The sequence below is a fragment of the Diadema setosum genome, chromosome 10 (assembly GCF_964275005.1).
Source record: "Diadema setosum chromosome 10, eeDiaSeto1, whole genome shotgun sequence".
NCBI lineage: Eukaryota > Metazoa > Echinodermata > Echinoidea > Diadematoida > Diadematidae > Diadema > Diadema setosum.
The window spans coordinates 7392113-7415043 of NC_092694.1; the positions used below are offsets into that span (position 1 = coordinate 7392113).

The window sequence follows — 22931 nt, forward strand, 5'->3', positions numbered from 1 at the left end:
ATTTCAAAACTGATTTCCATCAATAATAAACTTTTGATACCCCTTAGAATTGCATGCTCCTTGACATCTCCTAGGGTGGTTTCTGAATATCTCGCAAAACGTTAAAAGCTAAATCCTCATCTCGACCAGAACTGTACACATCCTTTAAGCTAGATCACTAAGAGTAAAGGAGTGATTACACGTGTTGTAGTTGTACAAAATTTGATGTTTGTGCACAAGTTTGAGGATATGCACAATAAAGCTGAGTAAGAATGATGAATGAAGCGCTCAGATTCATTTGCGTATGTAAATGAGCACGGTATAAATCATTGTATTAGTATAGGCCGATAAAACTACAAAAGGGATGGAGAGAATTTATAATACATGTATATCAATTCACTTTATAGTTATAGTAGCTCATTAATACGTGACAGCGACGCAAACCAAGTATAGTTTTATGTTGAGACACGCTATAAAAGGCAATGAGAGACAACAAGAGATGTTGAATTCTGCATGCATGACATTGTCAGGATATATATATATATATATATATATATATATATATATATATATATATATATATATACATAATGGGTCAGAATTTTGAACGATGTACAATTGAGCCAAAACAAGGCAAATTTTAAAAAGTAGGAAATTCTCCAAATCATTTATCTTACCTGAAAGAGTATAACTCAAGCTTTAATAATTATGAACCCAATTATACTAGGATTTTCCCACAGGAACAAGTTTTTATTCACCGAGGAAGTTAACCATGTCCAGAGCAGCGAACGTCCTTGGGGAATAGTACTGCACTTACATTTGAATACCATTTAACATTGTTTGCAACAATCTGATTCAGTTCAAAATTGTAACGAAATATCTTAAGGGACAGGTGGACATGTAGGCAGAATATCAAGCTTGTACTCTTAACCTGTACGTAATGGTAGACAACTGATGATTTAACCGAATTCGTCATTTCTGTTGAAATATTGCTCTTCTGCTAAACACTTTCTCCACTTTACGCGCATTTTACAGAAACTCAATATTTCCACCTCTTATTTCACTATCCCATACTTTAATCCTCACTCCCAAATAATAACATGCCCTTCTATTATGTGTCTGATCTAGGCAGTCTCTATAACCCAACAAACATAGCATAGTTTTCATCACGGAGGTTCGCATATAGCTCACGGGCGTTCGAAACAAACAAGATATTGAACAATGCAGCTCTCTTGAGTTGGAAACGCATTCTACTCACAACCAAACGCAATTCATGTCAAGAACAAACTCCTCCGCAAAATCCTGAATAGATATTACCAATTCTGAATTATAAAAGCTTGTTTATCTTCTCATACAGAGGAATCAACGAAAACAATTTTTCCATATCTCGTAAATGAAAGTTGAATCGTTCGTGTAATCTCAGTGACGTAGTCCATCCTTGAGAACGAATATATTTATCGAAATTTCGTTATCACGAAGTAAAGATTCAGGTCCTAAATTGTTATCTAAAGTCTACATTGCAAAATTCGCTTTTAACGAACATGGTCACAGCTAATTATGACATAGAATTAACATAGAAAAACAAAAGAAATGAGCTCCGTTATAGAAATACGAAGTTTAGCTGGGGAGGGCAAACGAATACGTTCGGAATAAATCCCTCTGCGTTTGCTTCTTGTGGTACACAGTATAACCGAGGAGAATTTGTGTTATTATATTTAAGAGAAATTATAATTAGGTTCGATACTGCGAAGTTTCGTCATAACAAGACACAGTAAGTCCGTGTAACTTGGATGGATGTTTGTGACTTCTATAATTATACAATACGGTTTGTTATAACAAACATTTTGTAGCGCGTCATTTCGGAGGCTCGTTATTCATACAGTTTGTCAATCCGAAAATTGATGGTATAATCATGAAGCTTTTTTTATTCGGTAAATGATAGGAATCTCCGAAGGTTAATCGAAAGGCTTATTAATTGGAACTTGAACAATCAGTTTCGCTTATCCCAATGTGGAGAAACAAGTTAACAACCAAATTCTCCAAATTTCGAAACCTCATGATAACCGTTTTCACCTAAGTGAATGTCAGGCCAATTCCACTTTTAGAAGAACGGACCTAAAAGTAATGAACCTTAATATTTAATTTTCGGACTAACAAACTTTCGGAATAAGAACATTTTTAATAAGTAACCTTCTGAATTAACTACGATTTTTTTTTTTTTTCGGAATAGCAAACCTTTGGACATTCGGATTAACTAATCTTTGGAAGAGCGAACGTATCAAAGTGCAACCTTTAACCTATTCTTAATTACTGCTCTTTTAGCATGTGTTTTTAAAGTAAGCACAAAAGCACAAACAAATTGACGATCTCCCTGTCTCTTAAATGTAAAATGAAAAAAAAAATCTTGGAAAGAATTAAAGATTAACATTGCTTTTCATTGATGAGTATAAAAAAAACACTGTGTCATGATAAGCGGAGGATTTGCGTGTTTTCATCAGATAATAATTATATACTGCATTATGTTTGTTCGCTTGTGACCGCATTTCGATGAATAAAAAAGAATAAACAAAGAAACAAAAAAACCCTTCTCCAGAGGAATTTGGTATACATGTAACGGGAGTGCACTGGCAATTCTTTTCTCTGTTTGTAGGAGCCCGATTTCTTCTCTGTTTCTTCTCATTTTCATTCAACTGCTTCCACGTCCTTTTGAAACTTTTCCGTTTCTTCTTCAACACATGCCCATTACAGACTTCATCCGTCATTATCCTGTATGTGATTGCGTAGCACTTTTCGGATTTGTTTTGCTTTGTTTGGTTTGGTTTTTGTTTTCTGCTTGGTCGCAGCATGTTCAGGCTACTCAGGGAATGAGAGAAAAATCGTCGAGAACGGAAAAATAAGAATGAATGAAGACATTGAATATCATGACAATTAAAGCGAACGTCCGTTATGGAGACCAAAACTGGATGTGTTCTGTTTTGGACGGCAGCTACCATACTCAAAAGATAAACACTTGGGGCATCTGTCACTAAAAAGTGGCACTGTTCTTCTGTCTCCTACTATGTAATCCATTGACTTATTCTACCAACGAACATCCGTGACCAAAACGTTTTCCGTTTGTTATTACAGGTAAATTGAGAGGTGAATGTTATTTACTTTTGGGTATGAGAGACTCGGTGATTTGGTAATATTTTCAAGTAACATAACTTAATGTGCAGTGATATATTTGTAATTATCAGAAATTTCCTTTCTCAAACACAAACATAATAATTATCTTGTGGCTAGATTCTAGTTAATTACGACTCAGAACAATATCGCAAATAACGTTTCATGGGCTACGATCTTTATTAGAAAATAGCGGAAGCACGTCCATGACGAAAACTGAGTATAATTTTGTATAAAAGAATGTAACGTCCCATGTACAGCCAGCAGACGTACAATTTTTGCAGGAAATGTTCATTAGGTAGAACACCAAATTTTCATATACATTACAATTGGGACAACAAAGTAGAATTTGCAGCAGCGACATAATTAAGAGCATCACGGACGTTCGTCTTTTTAGGGCTTTGATATTTCAATTGTTCTCTGTAATTCTATACGTGTTCATAAAGTTCTTACAATTTTGTGATACATACCCATGATATGTCAGATCCAGAACATGGTGAAAAATTAGATGCCACGTACCATAAAAAAGGCACATTATTAGTTTCAAAAACAAAAATTATTGTGAAAATAGCGTTTTTACCGTATTTTTACGCTTTAAGTCCTTGTCAAATGAAAAATATCAGGCAAAAGTCAACCAAACCATACATTTCCTGAAAGGAAATATACCAATCTTTGAGATGACATGAAAAATCAGTTTAGCTCATAGATAGCAGAACCAGACATTAGACTCACACATCTCGATAAATGTCGACGAACCATTAGCCAATTAGTGTCGGCATTTCTACTGAGAATTATCGAAAATTGACCAATAGCACGACCGCATGCTATTGAAATATGAGCAATTTTCGATAGCGCAAGAGAGACTTATGTGTGTGTGTGTGTGTGTGTGTGTGTGTGTGTGTGTGTGTGTGTGTGTGTGGTTTGTTTTACAATTGATACATAATGTATCACCCAAATATGTACCGAGCGTGTATTTGAAAAGGTATTCAGTTCTAGCAGTTATCATTGACTAACGATCGGAGAAAGGTGTCAAGAAGCTTCTCAGGTTTTTGTTCTTGTTTGAAGTGTACAAACCCCACTAAAAGGAAAAGGAAAGACTTACGGGGGAGCCATTTCACATCCAACGTTATCAACTGCATTGTAGTCATCTCATTCAGCGATGACAGCACCACAATTGTCAAAAATCTGAACTTCTGAGTCACTTATCCGATGTGTTTTACAAATTCACAACTATCTACATCTATATTTGGGCAGGAGGAAGTTGCTTTATATTGCTTCAAAAGCTGGCATTATAATTGTAAGCATTTTGCTACAATGCCCGCAATTCTCCTCTGTCCCATACAATTTCAACTAAACATTATTTGTTATCCTTTGTAATCATGAAATAATTGAATCTTCCTATAGCTGCAATATTGGTCAGTGAAGCCTGCACACTAATATCAACTCAACCCCAATCTCAGTCTGTCAAAGCTCGCCATCTTCAGAACTGGTAGGCCTATCTCCATGCTCAGAATATGTTGCGCACCGATAGAGCGACATATGGGAACTCAAATGAATAATAACAATTAGATCAAGGCTACAAGGATTTCTAATTTTTGAATAGTGCACTTGGCCTCTAAAAGTGGACGGTCAAGGCTCTACGGAGCCGCCAAGATGCAGCACTGAGGTTCAGTTACAGACATACGATAGGTGGTGAACCGGGGACTAATCGAAACAAATTAAGTATTCAAAACCTTGATCCACTTCTGATTCCCCTCCCATTTGAATAATCACAACAACCCCGAACATAGCGGAGAATGGTGATTGGTTGCGGCTTATGCCGACAACATGGACACCAAGACTTGATTGGCTGAAAAGCAGGCACCTATTGTTCGGTTTCTCTCATGCAAACCCATGCAGGGACAAGTTATAGTTTTATGCTGACGTGTTTTAGCAAAACGATGGTCCTGTATTTGAATAAAGTCTATCAGTTAATCGTGCTCTAAACTCCAGTGCATCAGAATAAATGAAATAATCAATGAAGAAATTAATTGTAGATGGAAAGAAAAATTGGAAGAATTGGTAGAATTCTTATTTGAGTAATGCTGACCTCCATAATCATTGTGTGATTCCTATCACAAAATGCATGATATGTGTGGAATAGATTTGAATGTCTGGACAGAAGTATGATAATTAAAAACTCTACATTTTCAGGTGCGATAGAGGGTTGCTATCATCATAAGAATCATAAGAATATAACGATTTGAACGAAATGTCACGCCCCCCCCAAAAAAAACAAACAAACAAACAAACAAACAAACAAATAACAACAACAACAACAACAACAACAACAACCCGAAACACAAATCATTATGTTGATTTTGGCAAGTGTTATTTCTACAGTCTGCACAATAATATAGAAATCAAGTCATTATATGAATGCACACTGGCTAGCTGTAATCACATTATGAAATCTCGGACAATATACTCTGTCCTTGCTAATCATAGTATGATTAGCAAGGACAGAGTATATTGTCCGAGATTTGATAATGTGATTACAGCTAGCCAGTGTGCATTCATATAATGACTTAATTTCTATTAAGAGAAATAATTGTATATCTAATGCCGGATGTTAGCCTATCCAGCTTTGCTGGTAGCGGCGCAGTACAAGTAGCGCAATTATAGACGGAGATGGGGGTTCGATGAACTTGATATGCTATGACAGAATTTGATTTAGGATTGACAGACCCTTTTTCCTTAACATTTCACATGGACGTCTTGATTTTGCAAGTGAAATATGTTTTCTTTTAAATTTTTCTTTTCTTTTTGTAATTTATGTTATATAATTTGTGCCAAATCGACTGTCCACATTGAGAGCTTTAGAAGCATGCAGGCGTCACGTGGTGCAGTATTGAAAGTCATGCTGAATACTAACTGCAGTCGTATCAGTTTGTCTTCTAGAGTTACTATATTAACCCTAATACGCCATGGTATTAGGGCATAAGGATTTTAACGAAAAAAAAAATGACACGCCCCCCCCCCCCCCCCCCTCGAAAAAAATCATTATGCTGATTTTGGGGAGTGTTATTTCTACAGTCTGCACAACTCGAAATCAAGTCATTATATGAATGCAAACTGGCCACCATTAGGCCTAATCACATAATCAAATCTCGGACAAGTAAAGTATTGCCAATCATTTTGAGAGAAATAATGTGATAGGTAATTCTGGATGTTAGCCTACTCAGCTTTACTGGTATCGGCGCAGTACACATTCGCAATTGTAGACGGAGATAGGGGTTTGATGAACTTAATATGCTATGACAGTATTTGATTTAGTATTGGCAGACCCTGCATGTTTGCTTCACATTTCACATGATTCACATTTTCACGGTTTTACCGGTGGAGTAGAATTTATTTCTTTCTTTTTGAGACTTATGTTATCTAATTTGTGGCAAATCGAATGACCACATCAAGAGCTTTAGAAGATTGCAGGCGTCACGTTGTGCAGTATCGAATGTCATGCTGAATACTACCAATTGACTACTGCCGTCGTGTCAGTTTGCTTCCTGTAGAGTAACTAGTAACCCTAATATGCCATGGTGTAAACCTACTGCGTGCTATATATTCAGAGACTGCAACGCAGGCATGCTTTGGGAAAACATTCTGTTTTTCACCTGCATGTAACTGTGTGTAGATTTTTGTTATGCTGGATATGTAATAAGCAGATTTGTAGAGAAAATTGCAAGCGATGCCTTCAAGTAAATACTTGAAGGGGCCCACATTCTACAAGCTCTACAAGGGGCCCACATTCTACAAGCTCTGTCTTTTTAGTGGGTCTCTCCATTTTTTCGCACTTTAAGCAAAGTTATACATGTACTATATTTCGATCACTTCTTTTTTTTTTTTTTTTTACTACAATGTATAATTACTATGTGGTCCTCCTCAATTGTTTTATATTCTTTTCGATACATAATGTTCTGTTTACCTTATTCTCTGTTGTCAAAAGAAGTGTAACTTATATGTTTTGTCGAAAAATGAAATAAACTTTGAATTGAATTGAATTGAATTGAATTGAACTTGGGACAAGTCTTTCCTTGTCTATAATTATATTGCCTTAAAATGAGTAAGAACCTGCACCATTGTTTAGGTATGATTTTCTGCACACAAAATAGTAACAGAAACTTTAAATTCACTCAAAATCCAATAGCGAATTAACACCACTTTTCATTCTACACAAGTGCAAAATACAGTGCCTCTGAAAGGAGTGGAATCGCGAGGAAAGCTTTTATTATAGTGCGGCATTTGGCGATATATCGATCGGTTTGGGCGGGTTCTTGCGTTTGAGCAAAACTATGCAAACTTGGCACGCCATCGACTGCAATGCGAACGTGGCGTATAATAAATGAAGAATTGAATACGAAGCTGATGAGGAATATAATATTCTTAACAAAACAATCAACGTTGTACTAACCTTTGTTTTTCAGTACATCGCTCGTAAGACCGCACATACTATGAGTTGTGATACACATTTTATCTATTAGCCCATGATTAGCCTATTACAGACGTATATATCCAATGCCTATACAAACTTTGCGATTAGATTTAATAGTAAACGTTTTATATTCAGCTTCCCCTTTCTGTTGCCTGTTGGACGCAGCAGAGCAAAATTACATTAAGTCCTGTAAAAACAACTTATTTTCTTCATGTTTTCAGTCAACAATGTTATTGGTCTTCCTTGTCTCTCACTTTCCCTTTAATAGATTTCTTTTTTCTGTGAGCTATACATTATTCAGAGACTGCAACACAGGCATGCTTTTGGGAAAACATTCTACTTTTCACCTCCATGTAATTGTGTGTAGATTTTTCCTATGCTGGACATTTACGTAATGAGCAAAGACATGAGTTGGACATTTAATGAGCAAAGTTGTAGAGCAAATCCCAAGCGTTGTTTTGAAGTAAATACTTGCGACAAGTCTGTCACTGTCTATGATTATATTATTGCCTTAAAAATAATGAGTAAGAACCTGCACCATTGTTTAGGCATGATTTTCTGCACATAAAACAGTAACAGAAACTTTAAATGTACTCAAAATCCAACAGCGAATTAACGCCGCTTGATATTCATTCAACACACAATGCAAGATACCGTAGCTCTGAGAGGAGTGCAATCGCGAGGAAAGCTTTCGTTGTACTGTGGCATTTGGCGATTTATCGATCGTTTTGGGCGGGTTTGTGCGTTTGAGCAAAATGTGCAGACTTGGAGCCCTATCGATTGCATGCGAATGTGGCATACATAAGGAGTTAAGAGTGGTAAGATAGTCGACAACACTTGTCGAGTTAAAATTCATAGAAAAACCCGTTCCTTAGTCCATGTTCATTATCGAGCGAAACATGTCACATTCCAAGGCACCTCAGAGAGCTCAACATTCTTTCCATTATTGACAATTTTTCACCAAATATACTCTCTCTAGAGAGAAACAGTTCTTTTTCAATTGAATTATTTGAAATATTGATATTATTATGATCACGGAGCATTATTGATAAATACATCTTAAATACGAGTCAAATGAAAAGTAACAAATAACGTCTAAAGGAGTGAAGAAATGAAGAAATCTATTCCACATGGACAGAAATAATTGGAAGAATTGATTAGACAAGTGATGCTGACCTCCGTAATCATTGTGTGATTCATATTACAAACTGCATGATATATGGAAGAGATTTAAATGTCTGAACAGAAGCATGATGATGAAAAAAAAAACATTTTCAGATGCGATAGAGGGTTGCTATTTTTTTATCAGAGTAAGGATTTGAACAAAAATGTCACCCCCCCTTAAAAATAAATCATTATGTTGATTTTGGCAAGTGTTATTTCTGCAGTCTGCACAACTAGAAATCAAGTCATTATAAATGCAAACTGGCCACCAGTAGGCCCAATCACATATATCTCGGACAAGTAAATACTCTGTTTTTGCCAATCATTTTGAAAGAAATAATTTGATCGGTAATTCTTGATGTTAGGCTACTCAGCTTAATTTGCTAGTATTGGCGCAGTACAAATACGGCAATTGTAGACGGAGATAGGGGTTTGATGAACTCAATATGCTATGACAGTATTTGATTAAGTATTGGCAGACCCTCCATGTTTGCTTCACATTTCACATGATTTACATGATTTTACCGGTGAAATAGAATTTCCTTCTTTCTTTTTGTAATTTATGTTATCTAATTTATGGCAAATCCAATGCCCACATCAAGAGCTTTAGAAGCATGCAGGCGTCACGTGGTGCAGTATCGAATGCCATGTTGAATGTTACTGCACTTGTGTCAGTTTACCTCCTAGAGTAACTAGTAACCCTAATATGCCATGGTGTAAACCTCCTGCGTGCTATATATTCAGAGACTGCAACGCAGGCATGCTTCGAGAAAACATTCTGCTTTTCACCTGCATGTAATTGTGTACAGATTTTTGTTATGCTGGATATGTAATGAGCAGATTTGTAGAGAAAATTGCAAGCGTTACTTTCAAGTAAAAACTTGTGACAGGTCTTTCACTGTCTATGATTATATTGCCTTAAAATGAGTAAGAACCTGCACCATTGTTTAGGCATGATTTTCTGCACTCAAAATAGTAACAGAAACTTTAAATTCACTCAAAATCGAATAGCGAATTAAGACCACTTTTCATTTTACACAAGTGCAAGATACAGTGCCTCTGAAAGGAGTGGAATCGCGAGGGCAGCTTTCATTATACTGCGGCATTTGGCGATGTATCGATCGGTTTGGGCGGGTTTGTGCGTTTGAGCAAAATATGCAGACTTGGCGCGCTATCGATTGCGTGCGAATGTGGCATATACAAAGAGTTAAGAGTCGTAAGATAGTCGACAACACTTGTCGAGTTGAAATTCATAGAAAAACCCGTTTTTACTTTATTTCCATGTTCCTTATCGAGCGAAACATGTCACATTCCAAGGCACCTCATAGAGCTCAATATTCTTTCCACTCTTGACACTTTTTCACCGAACATAATCTCTCTCTAGAGAGAAGCAGATCTTTTACAACTTAATGATTTATAATATTGATATATGATCACATATCACTATTGTTAAATACATCTCAAATACGAGTCAAATGAAAAGTAACAGATAACGTTTAAAGGAGTGAAGGAATGAAGAAATCTATTCCAGATGGACAGAAATGATTGGAAGAATTGATTAGACAAGTGATGCTGACCTCCGTAATCATTTTGTGATTCATATCACAAACTGCATGATATATGGAAGAGACATTATTCAGAGACTGCAACACAGGCATGATTTTGGGAAAACATTTTACTTTTCACCCCCATGTAATTGTGTGTAGATTTTTCTTATGCTGGACATTCTTAATGAGCAAAGTTGTAGAGCAAATCCCAAGCGTTGTTTTGAAGTAAATACTTGCGACAAGTCTGTCACTGTCTATGATTATATTATTGCCTTAAAAATAATGAGTAAGAACCTGCACCATTGTTTAGGCATGATTTTCTGCACATTAAACAGTAACAGAAACTTTAAATTTACTCAAAATCCAACAGCGAATTAACACCGCTTGATATCAAATCAACGCACAATGCAAGATGCAGTAGCTCTGGGAGGAGTGGAATCGCGAGTAAAGCTTTCATTGCACTGTGACATTTGGCGATTTATCGATCGTTTTGGGCGGGTTTGTGCGTTTGAGCGAAATACATTCTATGTTAACTTGGCACGCCATCGACTGTATGCGAACGTGGCGTATAAAGAATGAAGAATTGAATACGAAGCTGATGAGGAGTATAACATTTTTAACAAAGCAATCGACATTGTACTAACCTGTATTTTTCAGTACATCGATCTTAAAATCGCACATACTTTGAATTGTGATACATATTTTATCTATTAGCAGATGATTAGCCTATTGCAGACGTATATCCAGTGCCTAAAACGTTACGCTTAGATTTAGTAAATCTTTTATATTCAGCTTCCCCTTTCTGTTGCCTGTTGGACGCAGCAGAGCAAAATTACATTAAGTCCTGTAAAAACAACTTATTTTCTTCATGTTTTCAGTCAACAATGTTATTGGTCTTCCTTGTCTCTCACTTTCCCTTCAATAGATTTTTTTTTTTCATAATGTTATTCTCATGATGATTGTAAAGAGTGGGAGCTCTGGCATACTATCCCTTTACGTATGACTTGGCATACGTGAATTAGTCTTCTCTAGCTCTTCATGTGCCACGGTGGAAACCCCCTTTGTGCCACGTTATTCTGAGACACAAACGAAGTCATGCTTTGAGAAAGCATCCTGTTTTTCAAGTCCATGTAACTTTTTTTAGATTTCTGTTGATCTGGACAAACAGTGAGTAGAGTTGTAGAGAAAATGCCAAGCTTTGCTTTGATGTATAATGGTATGACAAAGCTATGATTGTTTTTCTTTCACATGACCAGCAGCTATATTGCTGCAGAGGCATGACTTTTGCACACATTACAGTGACAGAAACTTAGAAATTACTCTCAAATCCAGTAGAGAACACGTCTTGATAATCAATCGCTACATTAAATGCAGTGGCGTATCTAGGGGGGGGGGGGGCAAGGGGGGCACGTGCCCCGGGCGCCACTCCTTTGGGGCGCAAAAAAACGAGAAAAAAAACGAAGAAAAAGAAGGAAAAAAAGGGAAAAAACGAAGAAGAAGAAGAAAAAAAAAAGAGAAAAGAAGAAGAAGAAGAAGGGGAAAAAAACTCACCCGGAAAGGGGGGGGGGGAGAATTGTGGGGGGGGGGCAGAAAACCAAATCAAACAAGATAAAAACAAAACATGATGATGACGCGGACAAAAGGACAATGTTTATTGTGTTCACACAAAAATTCCATGTTTTGTGAGCTAAAATACTAAAATTTTCGGCTCGCTCGCTGACAAAATGACAGTGTCTATTGTGTTCATACATGTCATTTTATATTTAGCAGGCAAAATGTTACACGGAGCAGCGGCTGCAATTTCTTTCGTTCTGAAGCGATCGCCGATTGGATCAAAAGAAGGCGCCAACTGTTTCGAACATACGGGGGGGGGGGGGGTGCGCAAAAAACCGAATCAAACAAGATGATAGCAAAACGTAATGATGTCGCGGAAATATACAAATTTCGGCTCACTCGCTTGTACTAATTTAGAGTATTTTTTCAAGTCCTCAGTTTGTTGGTATAAATCGTTATCTATAAGGCCGTCACTATATCTTGATTAGAATTGTAAGATTTAATAAGCAAAAAATGACAAGAGTTTATTTTGTAAGCTGAAATAGAAACATTTTCGGCTGGCTCGCTGCGCTCGCTCGTCAAAATTTGTATAAAAAAAGAGAAGAAGATAAAAACAAAACGTGATGATGACGCGGACAAAATGATAATGTCTATTGTGTTCACTCGTGTCATTTTATATTTAGCAGGAAAAATGCTACACGGAGCAGCGACTGCAATTTCATTCGTTCTGAAGCGATCGCCGATTGGATCAAAAGACGACGCCAACGGTTTCGAACATACTGGGGATGGGGGCGCAAAAAAAATCAAAAAAGATAAGAAAAAAACGTAATGATGACGCAGAAATATACAAATTTCGGCTCACTCGCTCGTACTAGTTCAGAGTATTTTTTCAAGTCCTCACTTTGTTGGTATAAATACGCCACTGATTAAATGCAAGCTATATGTAACAGGAACGGAAGAGCGAGAAACGCTTTAATTGTACCGCGGCATTTGGCGATTTGTCGAACGGAATGGGCGGATTGGTGCGTTTGAGCAGAATATGCGAAGTTCGCACGCAATCGACTAAGTCGGACGTTCGAACGTGGCACATAAAGGGCTCACACCGGTAAATAATTCTCCATAGAGACGTGTGTTAACATTCAAATTTCAAAAAATTCTGAGAAATAACTGGGAGAAATGAGGTGTTTCATCTTCACTAACCTGGATAAGTGAGCTATACCCTGTCATCTATCAATTTGCAAGGCAGCTTCTTCGGCTCAAACTCTGTCCAAGGGTCCGCAAAGCCAGACTACGAGTTCTTGTCACTCAAAAAATCACATATTTTCCGTACACGCACCAATGAATAAATTATAGTCCCTTCAAATTCCATAAGAAAAGCTTTCATCTGCAAACCAAAATGCAGTTTGTAGAGGAATTCATACTCAACATCTGCAGGTATTCAGTTTTATGCCAAACCGCATTAATGATTTTTAATTACTTTTTTTTCTTTATTTATTTTGGTATCTTTGGTACGAATTTGTGATGGGGTCTGGGACATTCCATTAAGATTTGCAGGTGTGAGCCCTAAAGAGCTGGAAAGCCCTGTCCAGTCATGTCTTGTATGCATTCTGTGTGATTTTTACCGCTCTGCGGTAAAGCATCACATTTCAGTAGCATCAAGCTTCTTACAATTAGTCTGTTTCATTAGCTTGGTCAAAGATCTATATTTTAGTTGCAATGGAAAATGCAATGGACCGTATAAATTACACTTTTTGCATTTTCCTACAATTTACTACCCTACATTTCTTGCTATGATAGCTACCCTTCCCGGATATCCAAACTGGTGGTACTTTTATGTTCACCTTTGACCACATTTCTTTTTTTTTCCCCTACCAATAGAATGGAATCATTTTTGGTAACTCCTCTTCTTGTCAATTTAGTATCATATCTTTTTATATTTCTCATCTTCAAGAGTATATTGTACTTCGTGCTAGTTTAAGTGACTCTCTTGAAAAACTTTGGTAAAGATTTGCGTGATCCCCACATGTGAGGGCATTGCCAACAAAAATTAATACTGGTAGAAAAAATATAGCTCAAGGTAAAGTGAGGAATGGGAAACCCACTCAATTGCAGCAGCTACTGCTCAAGTGTTTATCTGCGGAAGATCCGGGATACCTAAATATTCAAAGTAGGAAAATGTAAAGTAGAATTCAAACTATTGCCACGCCTCTCCTGTGTCTTATACGGGATACTGGCAATGGTTAAATATTACTGTTTTTGCCGATTTTGATCCAGTCTTCAGTGGACAAGCACAGAGGTAAGGAGAAGAGCCGGGAGAGAAAATGCATCCCATCGACTTTTGAGACTTGCAACAACGTACTTAGCCTTGTCACCTCCCTGGTCTTGCTCGAAATTGTGCTATTATAATTTCATTCCGCGTATTGACAGTAACAGTAACAGAAGGAATGACACGATAAAGAAATGCATCAATTGCCAGTTGGTATTTGTTCAAATTATTTTTATTGATTTGCTTTACGATATTAATTCCATTATTCCTGACGAAGGGAGGTCCACCACCACCACCACCAAAAAAAAAAAAAAAAAAAAAAAAAAAAAATGAATGTAATAGATATCAATTCGCAATTAAAGCATTTCTCTATCCTGTCATTCGTTCTGTATAATACATGAATAATGACATATATTTATTATGTGTGTTTTCTCGCAATATTTAACCAAATAGGACTAGACACACTCCGAATCTTTCGAAATGCTTCCCTTCTCTTAACTCTAGGTAGGAAGCCACCATGGATGTGCTGAAAGGTTTAGGGATCCTTCTTCTTGTGACGTTTGCAAGGGGTGAGTTAAACACTTTAAAATGTGCGTAGAGACGAATGTGTGCTCGAATGCATGCTCGTGTGCATGTGTTTTATCAAAATGGGTGAGTGCCTTTTCTTCGATATAACGGCAGAAAATAGGAAGATTTCAATTCAAGTTCTTACACGGTGCTGTTTACACTTTTTTAAAAACAGTGTCAAGCTTTGTCAGAAATTATTCATGCGTCTTTTTGCCACTAAGGAATTATAACGATATAGTGCTTTGCATTATCATTATGTGACCGTGCATCACAAAATGAACAAAAAGTGGCACCCCTTGATTTTATTTGATATTACGTGAGGACTCAAAATTGAAATTGGTCAACCAAGTCAATCTTGAGTTTTCCTATTTTCTGAAAGAGCTATCCTTCTTTTACATTATTCATCAATTTGGGATCATAACATGAAAGGGAAAGTGTGTTTTCAGCAGTTTTTCTACAACCATTTTTTTTTTTTTATTTGGGGGGGGGGGAGAATAGAATGATCAGGTATGTCTTAGAGTCCCCTTTTCATTTCGTGAAATCATGTACACACTTTTCAATTTTAAGTCTAATAACTTTTGAAAGAATAAATCTACTGCTTTGAAAGTTGGAATTAATCATGGACAGAATGTGCTAATAGAACATGCTCAATTTCAGCTTAATCTGATAATCCCTTCATTGTTGTTGCTCCAGTAATTTATTTCCTGTGTTTTGTCCCTTTCATTGCACAGCTAGCACGGCTTGGTAGACATTATGCTCTTGAATAGACCCTGTACTTCAGAGCCTCTTTTCTCAGTTCACACTTTTCTAGAGTGCCAGAGTGTATGCTTTCTTTCTAGTATTTAGATAGGTTAGGGGAGTATATTTGCATTGTGTTATAGATAATTTTAAAGCTTAGAGTCTGCTCTTTTAAGATTCTGTCCTCAACTAAAAATCCATATCTGGAGACTTTTTTATTGTTTTTTGATGCAGGGATGCATATGCAAAATTCTTATCATTTTATATGGTGCAATAGAAGTTGGAAGCACGATTTGGACAGATGTAGGCCTTAGGACCTTGCGGACATAGGAGTATGATTTATGTTAAGTTTGTTAATTCTTTAATAATGATGTGTACATGTTTAACACCTAAGTCTAGATATACAGACATTTTGTCGCTCTTCGAAAAGCCACTAAGGTTGTTTTTTTTTTGTGTGTGTGTGTATGTGTTTCATTGCAGATTTTTTTTTTATTCCAAATATTCATTCGATGTGTTCATGAACCTAAGCCAATTGATAATGATAAGCATGAAGAGTCATGCCGAAGACCACTGAAACTTTAATGAAAATAAGTTTTACACAGATTGCCCGATTTTCTTCCAACTTTGCTGATGTGTTCTCCTAATTCCTGCATTTCCTCAATGCACACAATATACTTTGATTTTATGTTCACTTAATAAATTGGAAAGTGGGGGGGGGGGCTGAATATTTAATTCGTTATACTTGTTTTATGTTATTTGGACTAGGTGAAGCATTCACAGAATGCAAAAAAAAAAAAAGAAAAAGAAAAACGATTTATGCAGGTAACTTTTGTTAGCACAACGAACATAGGTCAAATAATGTCATGAATCTTTCCAGATTTTTTTGATGACTTTAAAAGGTGGTTCTTCTGTTATGCTCTGAAAAAAAAAACAAAACAAACAAACAAACAAACAGGTCAACTATTCCCCCGTCTCGGAATGGAAGACGGTCGTCTGACCGATGCCCAGATCACCGCATCAAGCTGTTGGGCCGCCAATCATTGCACGGATCGTGCACGTCTGAATCAACCCCAAGGTAAGCCATGCTGCAGTCAAAATTGTCTTGCTCCTATAACATAAGTTTAGAGAAAATCCACCTCAAGAATGAATAAACTTCAAAGAAAGAGAAAAAAAAAATCAGGGCAGAACGATACAAATGTGACGAAAAATTGGAAGAGAAATAAGAAAGATATTGTTATGACACTTTGATTTTTTTTTCAAACATTTCTTGACCAGTCCTTATGAATATGAAAATGAGCGAATTAATGATGTAACTTCACAATTTTTCATTTACGTATTATGTAATTCGGAGAAAATAGTTATTTTTAACCAATACAAGTTTCCCATAGCCAGACCTATCACAGTTAACATTTTGTTCTTTTTTATTTGGGGTGATTTTGTCATTTCTGCGTAAGAAATGAAAAAGGAATTCCGAGAGTATGACGTTGTCAACTTGCAGATTTGAATATCTATAAGTACTGGTAGAGAAATGTTTTCCGAAAAAAGAAAATATGATTTCTTTTAATCTGATTTTTTTGTCATTTGTGTATTATTTTATAGAGAATATTCTCCTCCTCTTGAAGTTTATTCATTTAGTATTATTATCATTATTATTATTTTTTTTTTTTGGTGGGGGGATGAATTTTCTCTTTAAGAGACTCGAAACCTGCGTCACTCCATTTCTGAGGTGGCTCGAGAATCAGAAAAATACAAAGGAAAATGATAATGAGTGAAATTTGCTTCGTTCATCCTTCTGTGATTTGAAATGTTTGATATGCTACTATGTGGCAGCTACATTGTACGGCATGCAGAGTGTAGAGTTCTTGTTGCTCTTTATGTTACTCCTTGTCTATCCCTTATTAGTAGTCCGGCGGGATCCTAACCATGAACACTATTTTTGATCAGTCTGCCTGTTGCCCTCTTCATGCACCTTGTTGCGACACGGATTGTCGCCCCTACACGGATTGTCGCCTCCTGCTCGGGGCGACAATCCGTGACGGGCGTTGGCGGCACGGATTGTCGCCCGCCCTCGAAGCACATTTTGCTGGGTAATATCGTTCTGGACATAATCATTGAAATACTAACACATAACTTACATGGCTACATCCATGCAAACATGCCATGTAAAAAGTCATGGTGAGGTTTCAAGGAAGTGTGTATGTGCGCGTGCACATGATAATTCAGTGTCCGTTTGTGCGTGTGTGTGTGTGTGTGTGTGTGATGGAAGAATGTGTTTATTATGCCAGTTTTTTTTTTTTTTTTGCGTATGTGTTTTTTAGCTGCGCATGGGGAGGGATACCTAGTAAGCTGTTGCTGGCATGAACGTTGATATTGATTTTATCAGCAGCTTTGAATTTGATGAGTTTGTTTGGCAGATTTGTATAATTATGAATTCGGAGTGGAGCTTGCGTGCGGGCAGATGCTGCCTTTCTGCATACGGTCCATTATGTCTTATTTATCAATATTGGGAAATCGTTTCATCAGGAAGGAATGTGGTATCGGTTCGGGTGTGCGTCGGTATGTGGGAAGGGGGTTACATTTCGTTATTGCAAAAGTGTGTTACTCTGAAGGCTCATTCGTCCGAAGGCTCATTGGTCCGAAGGCTCATTATTCCGAAGGTTCGTTATTCCGAATTTCATTTTTGGATCAACGAACCTCTAGGTATAGGGAATTGTGTGTTTCGGATATTAAAATGAAGCCTCGGAAAAAACGAAACTTCGGAATAACGGAACCTTCGTGTGTGTGTGTGTGTGTGTGTGTGTGTGTGTGTATGTATTTGGGTTGGTGAATGTGGGTGTGGGATGATTTAGGTTTTGTTTAATCAGGGGTTGGTGGGTTGGGGATTGGATTTGAAGAAGGATAGTTATAAATGGTATGACAGATGTTGGTAGGATTTAATATTTAGGATAGATGTAGGCCCTAGATTTGTTTCGGATGGGGAGGGGAGGGGGTGGTCGGGTTTTTTATGACTGATTTCATTCTAGATTCGTGTAATGTATTTGTGTGTTTTTTTATGTATATGCCCTTGTAAGTAAGAAGGTGTTACATGATCCAAACCAATGTATTCAAGGAATATAGGTTTGGTAGGGCCCTACATGTCAAAACTTTCTCGTGAAGAAATTGTAAGTAGGGTTGGTCTATAATCGAGTTATCTATGTTGAAGTGAGATTATTTGTGGTACAAATTGACAAATGGATTTGTTTCTGTTTCGAATTGCCATTTGTAACTTTTTTTCATGTTACACCCAGAATGAGTCGATTTATGAATGATTTGAATGAAATCAATGAATATCAAGGAAAAAAGTGTTGAGTTGGTTTATTTGCATTATGAGGATTTGTTTGAGTGTTTGTTGGTGTTTGTTTGTATTACGTATGTATTAGCGGTGTGCAATGGCAGTTCGTTTGTGCTAAAATCAACTAACGATTGACAAATTTTCTTACGGCGTGTGGAAATTATTCGCTCATGCATAAAGCATGCCAAACCTATTCTGGGACAAAGAATAGTGGTATGGACGTTCTAGTTTATAAGACTGATGGAAGAAAATGACTGCAGTGAAAAATGAACAAAGACAAATAACATTTGGGGAGGGTACCTCCCTCGTATGCATTTTCTCTCGGTCTCTCTCTCGCCTAGCCTGCCTCACCGCTGATATTGGTTCACACACCCATACTATTTTTAGGTCAACGCTGGTGTGAATTTTTTAAACGCGTGCTCATACACTCTGAAGGCGTTTGTATTGCCACAGTAGCGCCGCTATATTCCACATACACACGTAAGCATACAGGCACACGTATACACACAGACAAACAAACCACTACCACTTTGACCACCACACATACACAGTTTCTACATATTGTATTATTATACTCCAAACACACACAAATACACACATTTACACACACACACACACACAGACACACACACAACAAATCATACACATCACATATCATGCAGCTCACAATACACACACACACACACAAACACACACACAAACACACACCCACACACACACACACACACACATACGCATAACTTACCAGTCATACCCATCCCACCAAAGCTTAACACCGGAGGAACCACTCCGAGCCCGGGGCGACAATCTGTGACGGGGCGACAATCCGTGTCGCAACATTTTTTTTGCCAACACGGATTGTCGCCTTCGAGGTCAAAAACTGGGAACTGCACAAGCGTCACGGATTGTCGCCAGGCGACAATCCGTGTAGGGGGCGACAATCCGTGCCGCCAGCGCCCGTCACGGATTGTCGCCCCGAACAGGAGGCGACAATCCGTGTAGGGGCGACAATCTGTGTCGCAACACACCTATTGTTCCACTTGGTTATCGAAATTCTCGCGCGTGACAGCTGTCGGTTACTATGGTCACACGGAATGCTTGGTTTTAGGACCCATGCTGGAATGTTACTCCTTAGCTTTATTTCCCTAGTACACGGAATTGTTTACATTCACGACAAATCTCATCATTTTTCCACCTTCTACTTATGTATTTATGTCATACAGTTACGCCATTTTCTATACTCTGCAACACACCCCTTGAATCTCTGCAATCACAGTTGTTGTTCTACCAATGTCCTTACTAAGTAGTAGGTAATACTGCTGCAACATGTGACCTTTCTGTATTTTTTATTTAGTGCCATACATTTAATTGGATTTTTTCCCCCAGTTATAGTTGGTCTTAAAAAAAATCCGCATTTTAAACTTCCCGTAATCTGATTACCCACGGGACCTGCGGCTGTACAAGCTAATGCTTTTACGCAGGCCCCATCATATTTTTTTTTTCGCATCATGACCACAGTTTAATTCGCATGCATGCAGACCTTGCGTTTATTCCAAATCAAACTTCTGTACATTCCGATGAAGACTCATCAAAATTATGTTTTGTATAATTTTCGTATTTTATACTTTATAGTGATATATTATGTGAGAAATATGAAAATAAATTGAAATGAAAAAAAAAAATGAAATGTAACCCTCTCCTCTCAAATGTTGACGAGAAGTTGTGGCACTGCTGAAACCTTCATAAAGAAGAAATCCACCCCAAAAGTGTATCAATTTCTTAAATAGGAAAAAAAGCCTCTGCTGAACAGTAAAAAAACTGTCAAAAATAAGACAAAATATAAAAAAAAGTTAGGACATACTAACATTTTCCAACATATTCGGAATACATTTCTTGACCAGCTGTTATGAATATTCAAATCAGCAAGTTGACGATGTCACAGTTCCTGTCTATTGATTTCATAATTATGAAGATTTTTATTTTAATTGATATCTAGCTGCACAACTATCAAACGTGATCTCAACCACCCAAAAGAAAAAAATGTTAAGTCTGATATATTTGGTATGGGAATATGCCTTATCCTGTACTTTGCTAGAAATAACGATTTTCAGAATCTCATGTATAAAATACATGAAAAATTGTGAGGGCATGACACCATGTATCATCACACTCAGTTGAGCATTCATTATTACTGATCAGAAAAATGTTTTCCAAAGAAAATAATTACATGAAATGTCAAAATGTCATGTCTTAACCATGACGGAAAGAACACAGTGTCCAAAAGTGTGTTCACATTGTCGACTACATGTATGTGAAAACGCTCGAAATTAACAGTGTGAAGAATATTTCACAATGTGGTGTGGTTTTTCATGGGGTATTCACATAATAATGTTCTGTTTCACACTGTTAAAATGCTCGAATTTAACAGTGTGAAGAGATTTCATACTATGTTCCATATTCTGTTTCACAATGTCGGACATTGTGTGCTTTCCAGCAGAGTTCCTCATTTCTTATCCGATTTATATATATATATATATTTTTTAGAATGTTTGGTATAGCGACTTTCCTTTAGAGTTTATTCATTTTGGAGATGTATTTCCTCTTGAATTAGCAGTAGTGCCACCTAAAAAAACAAAACAAAAACAAAGCCGTGTCTTAATTTTCACCGACATTGTCATTGTGATTTCTATTGCAATTGCTGTTATTATTAGGCTCATATCTAATATCTAATGCGCCACTATTACCATAATTTAAATTATCTTGTCAACTCATGCGATATGTGGTGATGTCTCTGATAAGATAATTAAATTACGCGATGTCTAACCCCATTTCAAATACGACAAGGCTCGTCTGGCACACACGGGAAAGGGGTATCATATCTTTTTCTTCTTCTTTTTTTCTCCCGAAATTGTTGTCAAGGGGGAGGATACACCGGGGCCTGGAGTGCTAAGACCAATGATCAGAACCAGTTCATCCAGGTCGACCTGAGAACCTTGCATCTCGTCGGTGGGGTGCAGACTCAGGGAAGAAACGGCTACGATCAGTGGGTTACGAGTTTTGCCGTTCAGTACAGTCTCGATGGCCTAACTTGGACTTCGGCATTAAATGGCATACAGATCACGTCCCAGGTGACATTGCATTCACACATGATAACGATGATTTTAAACCATGTTAAAGGAAAAGATGTTTTGTTTCATTTTGCATGCGATAAAATAACTGAATAGTTCATTTCAATGGGTATAGTTAGAGGTGAGACAGAATACTTCACTAGGCCTACTACTGAAAAGTAACAGTCGGGTTTTTTTTTTTGTATATTATTGGAAGACTGTGGGAGGGTCATTTTAATGAGCGAATAAAGTCTCGTTATCATTAACCCTTATCATTAAGTGTTACTTCAACCAAGACATTATCTGCATAAAATATTGTATGTAATTGTGTTCAATGCAAACATTTTACTAGATGTTTTATTCCGTCATTGGGAATGTAGAAACGCAGGGAAATCGCACGTTTCAAGCAACAATGCGTCTCGTTTCTACTTGCGGGAATACACAACTTGACATTTATTACATTACAGCCCTGATGTGCTTGCGTATGTCTGTTTTATTTTGGTTCCACTTGCATGTATTTTGATATCTCGCATTAAGCCTATATACAATGATGTCCTCCAAACAAGTGTGGGATTATTTTCTTCTCCTGTTCTCCTTGATTTTATTATTTCAGACAATCTTTGATTTGTTGTTGTTGTTGTTGTTTGTGTCTACAATGCTCATGCATATCTGATTTTAGATCGGCTAAGTTATTGTAATCACAGTAATGTATTCTTGCAGACGTTCACAGGAAATTCAAACCGTGACACGGTGGTAACCAATGACTTTGCAGAGCCAGTCATTGCTAGATTTGTTCGTTTCCTACCAATGACTTGGTCTGGTCACATCAGCATGCGGTTCGAGGTCTTGGGTGAACCGTATTCGAGTAAGCACATTTGATACTTTTCATCATACTCCAATCAAGGAAAAATCATAATATATTGATTATCGGATCATTATTGTTGCTGTTGTCGACAGCGGGTTGACGAAATATTGAGTGCTACCATTCCTGGACCATTGAAGACATGAAAGGTTATCAGTATGACCTCATTTATAAAACGATCGA

The 22931-nt window shown here is 37.2% G+C and overlaps 1 protein-coding gene across 1 annotated transcript in view; it reads left to right on the top strand.

The window, feature by feature from the left end:
- Nucleotides 1-14147: 14147 nt before the first annotated feature.
- LOC140234184 (uncharacterized) overlaps nucleotides 14148-22931 on the top strand; it is a 32764-nt gene continuing 23980 nt past the window's right edge. The window contains exons 1-5 of the mRNA XM_072314253.1: nucleotides 14148-14173; nucleotides 14648-14712; nucleotides 16404-16523; nucleotides 21699-21907; nucleotides 22607-22751. Coding sequence (XP_072170354.1) covers nucleotides 14661-14712; nucleotides 16404-16523; nucleotides 21699-21907; nucleotides 22607-22751 — 526 coding nt within the window. The 5' untranslated portion in view covers nucleotides 14148-14173; nucleotides 14648-14660. The remainder of the gene's footprint in view (nucleotides 14174-14647; nucleotides 14713-16403; nucleotides 16524-21698; nucleotides 21908-22606; nucleotides 22752-22931) is intronic.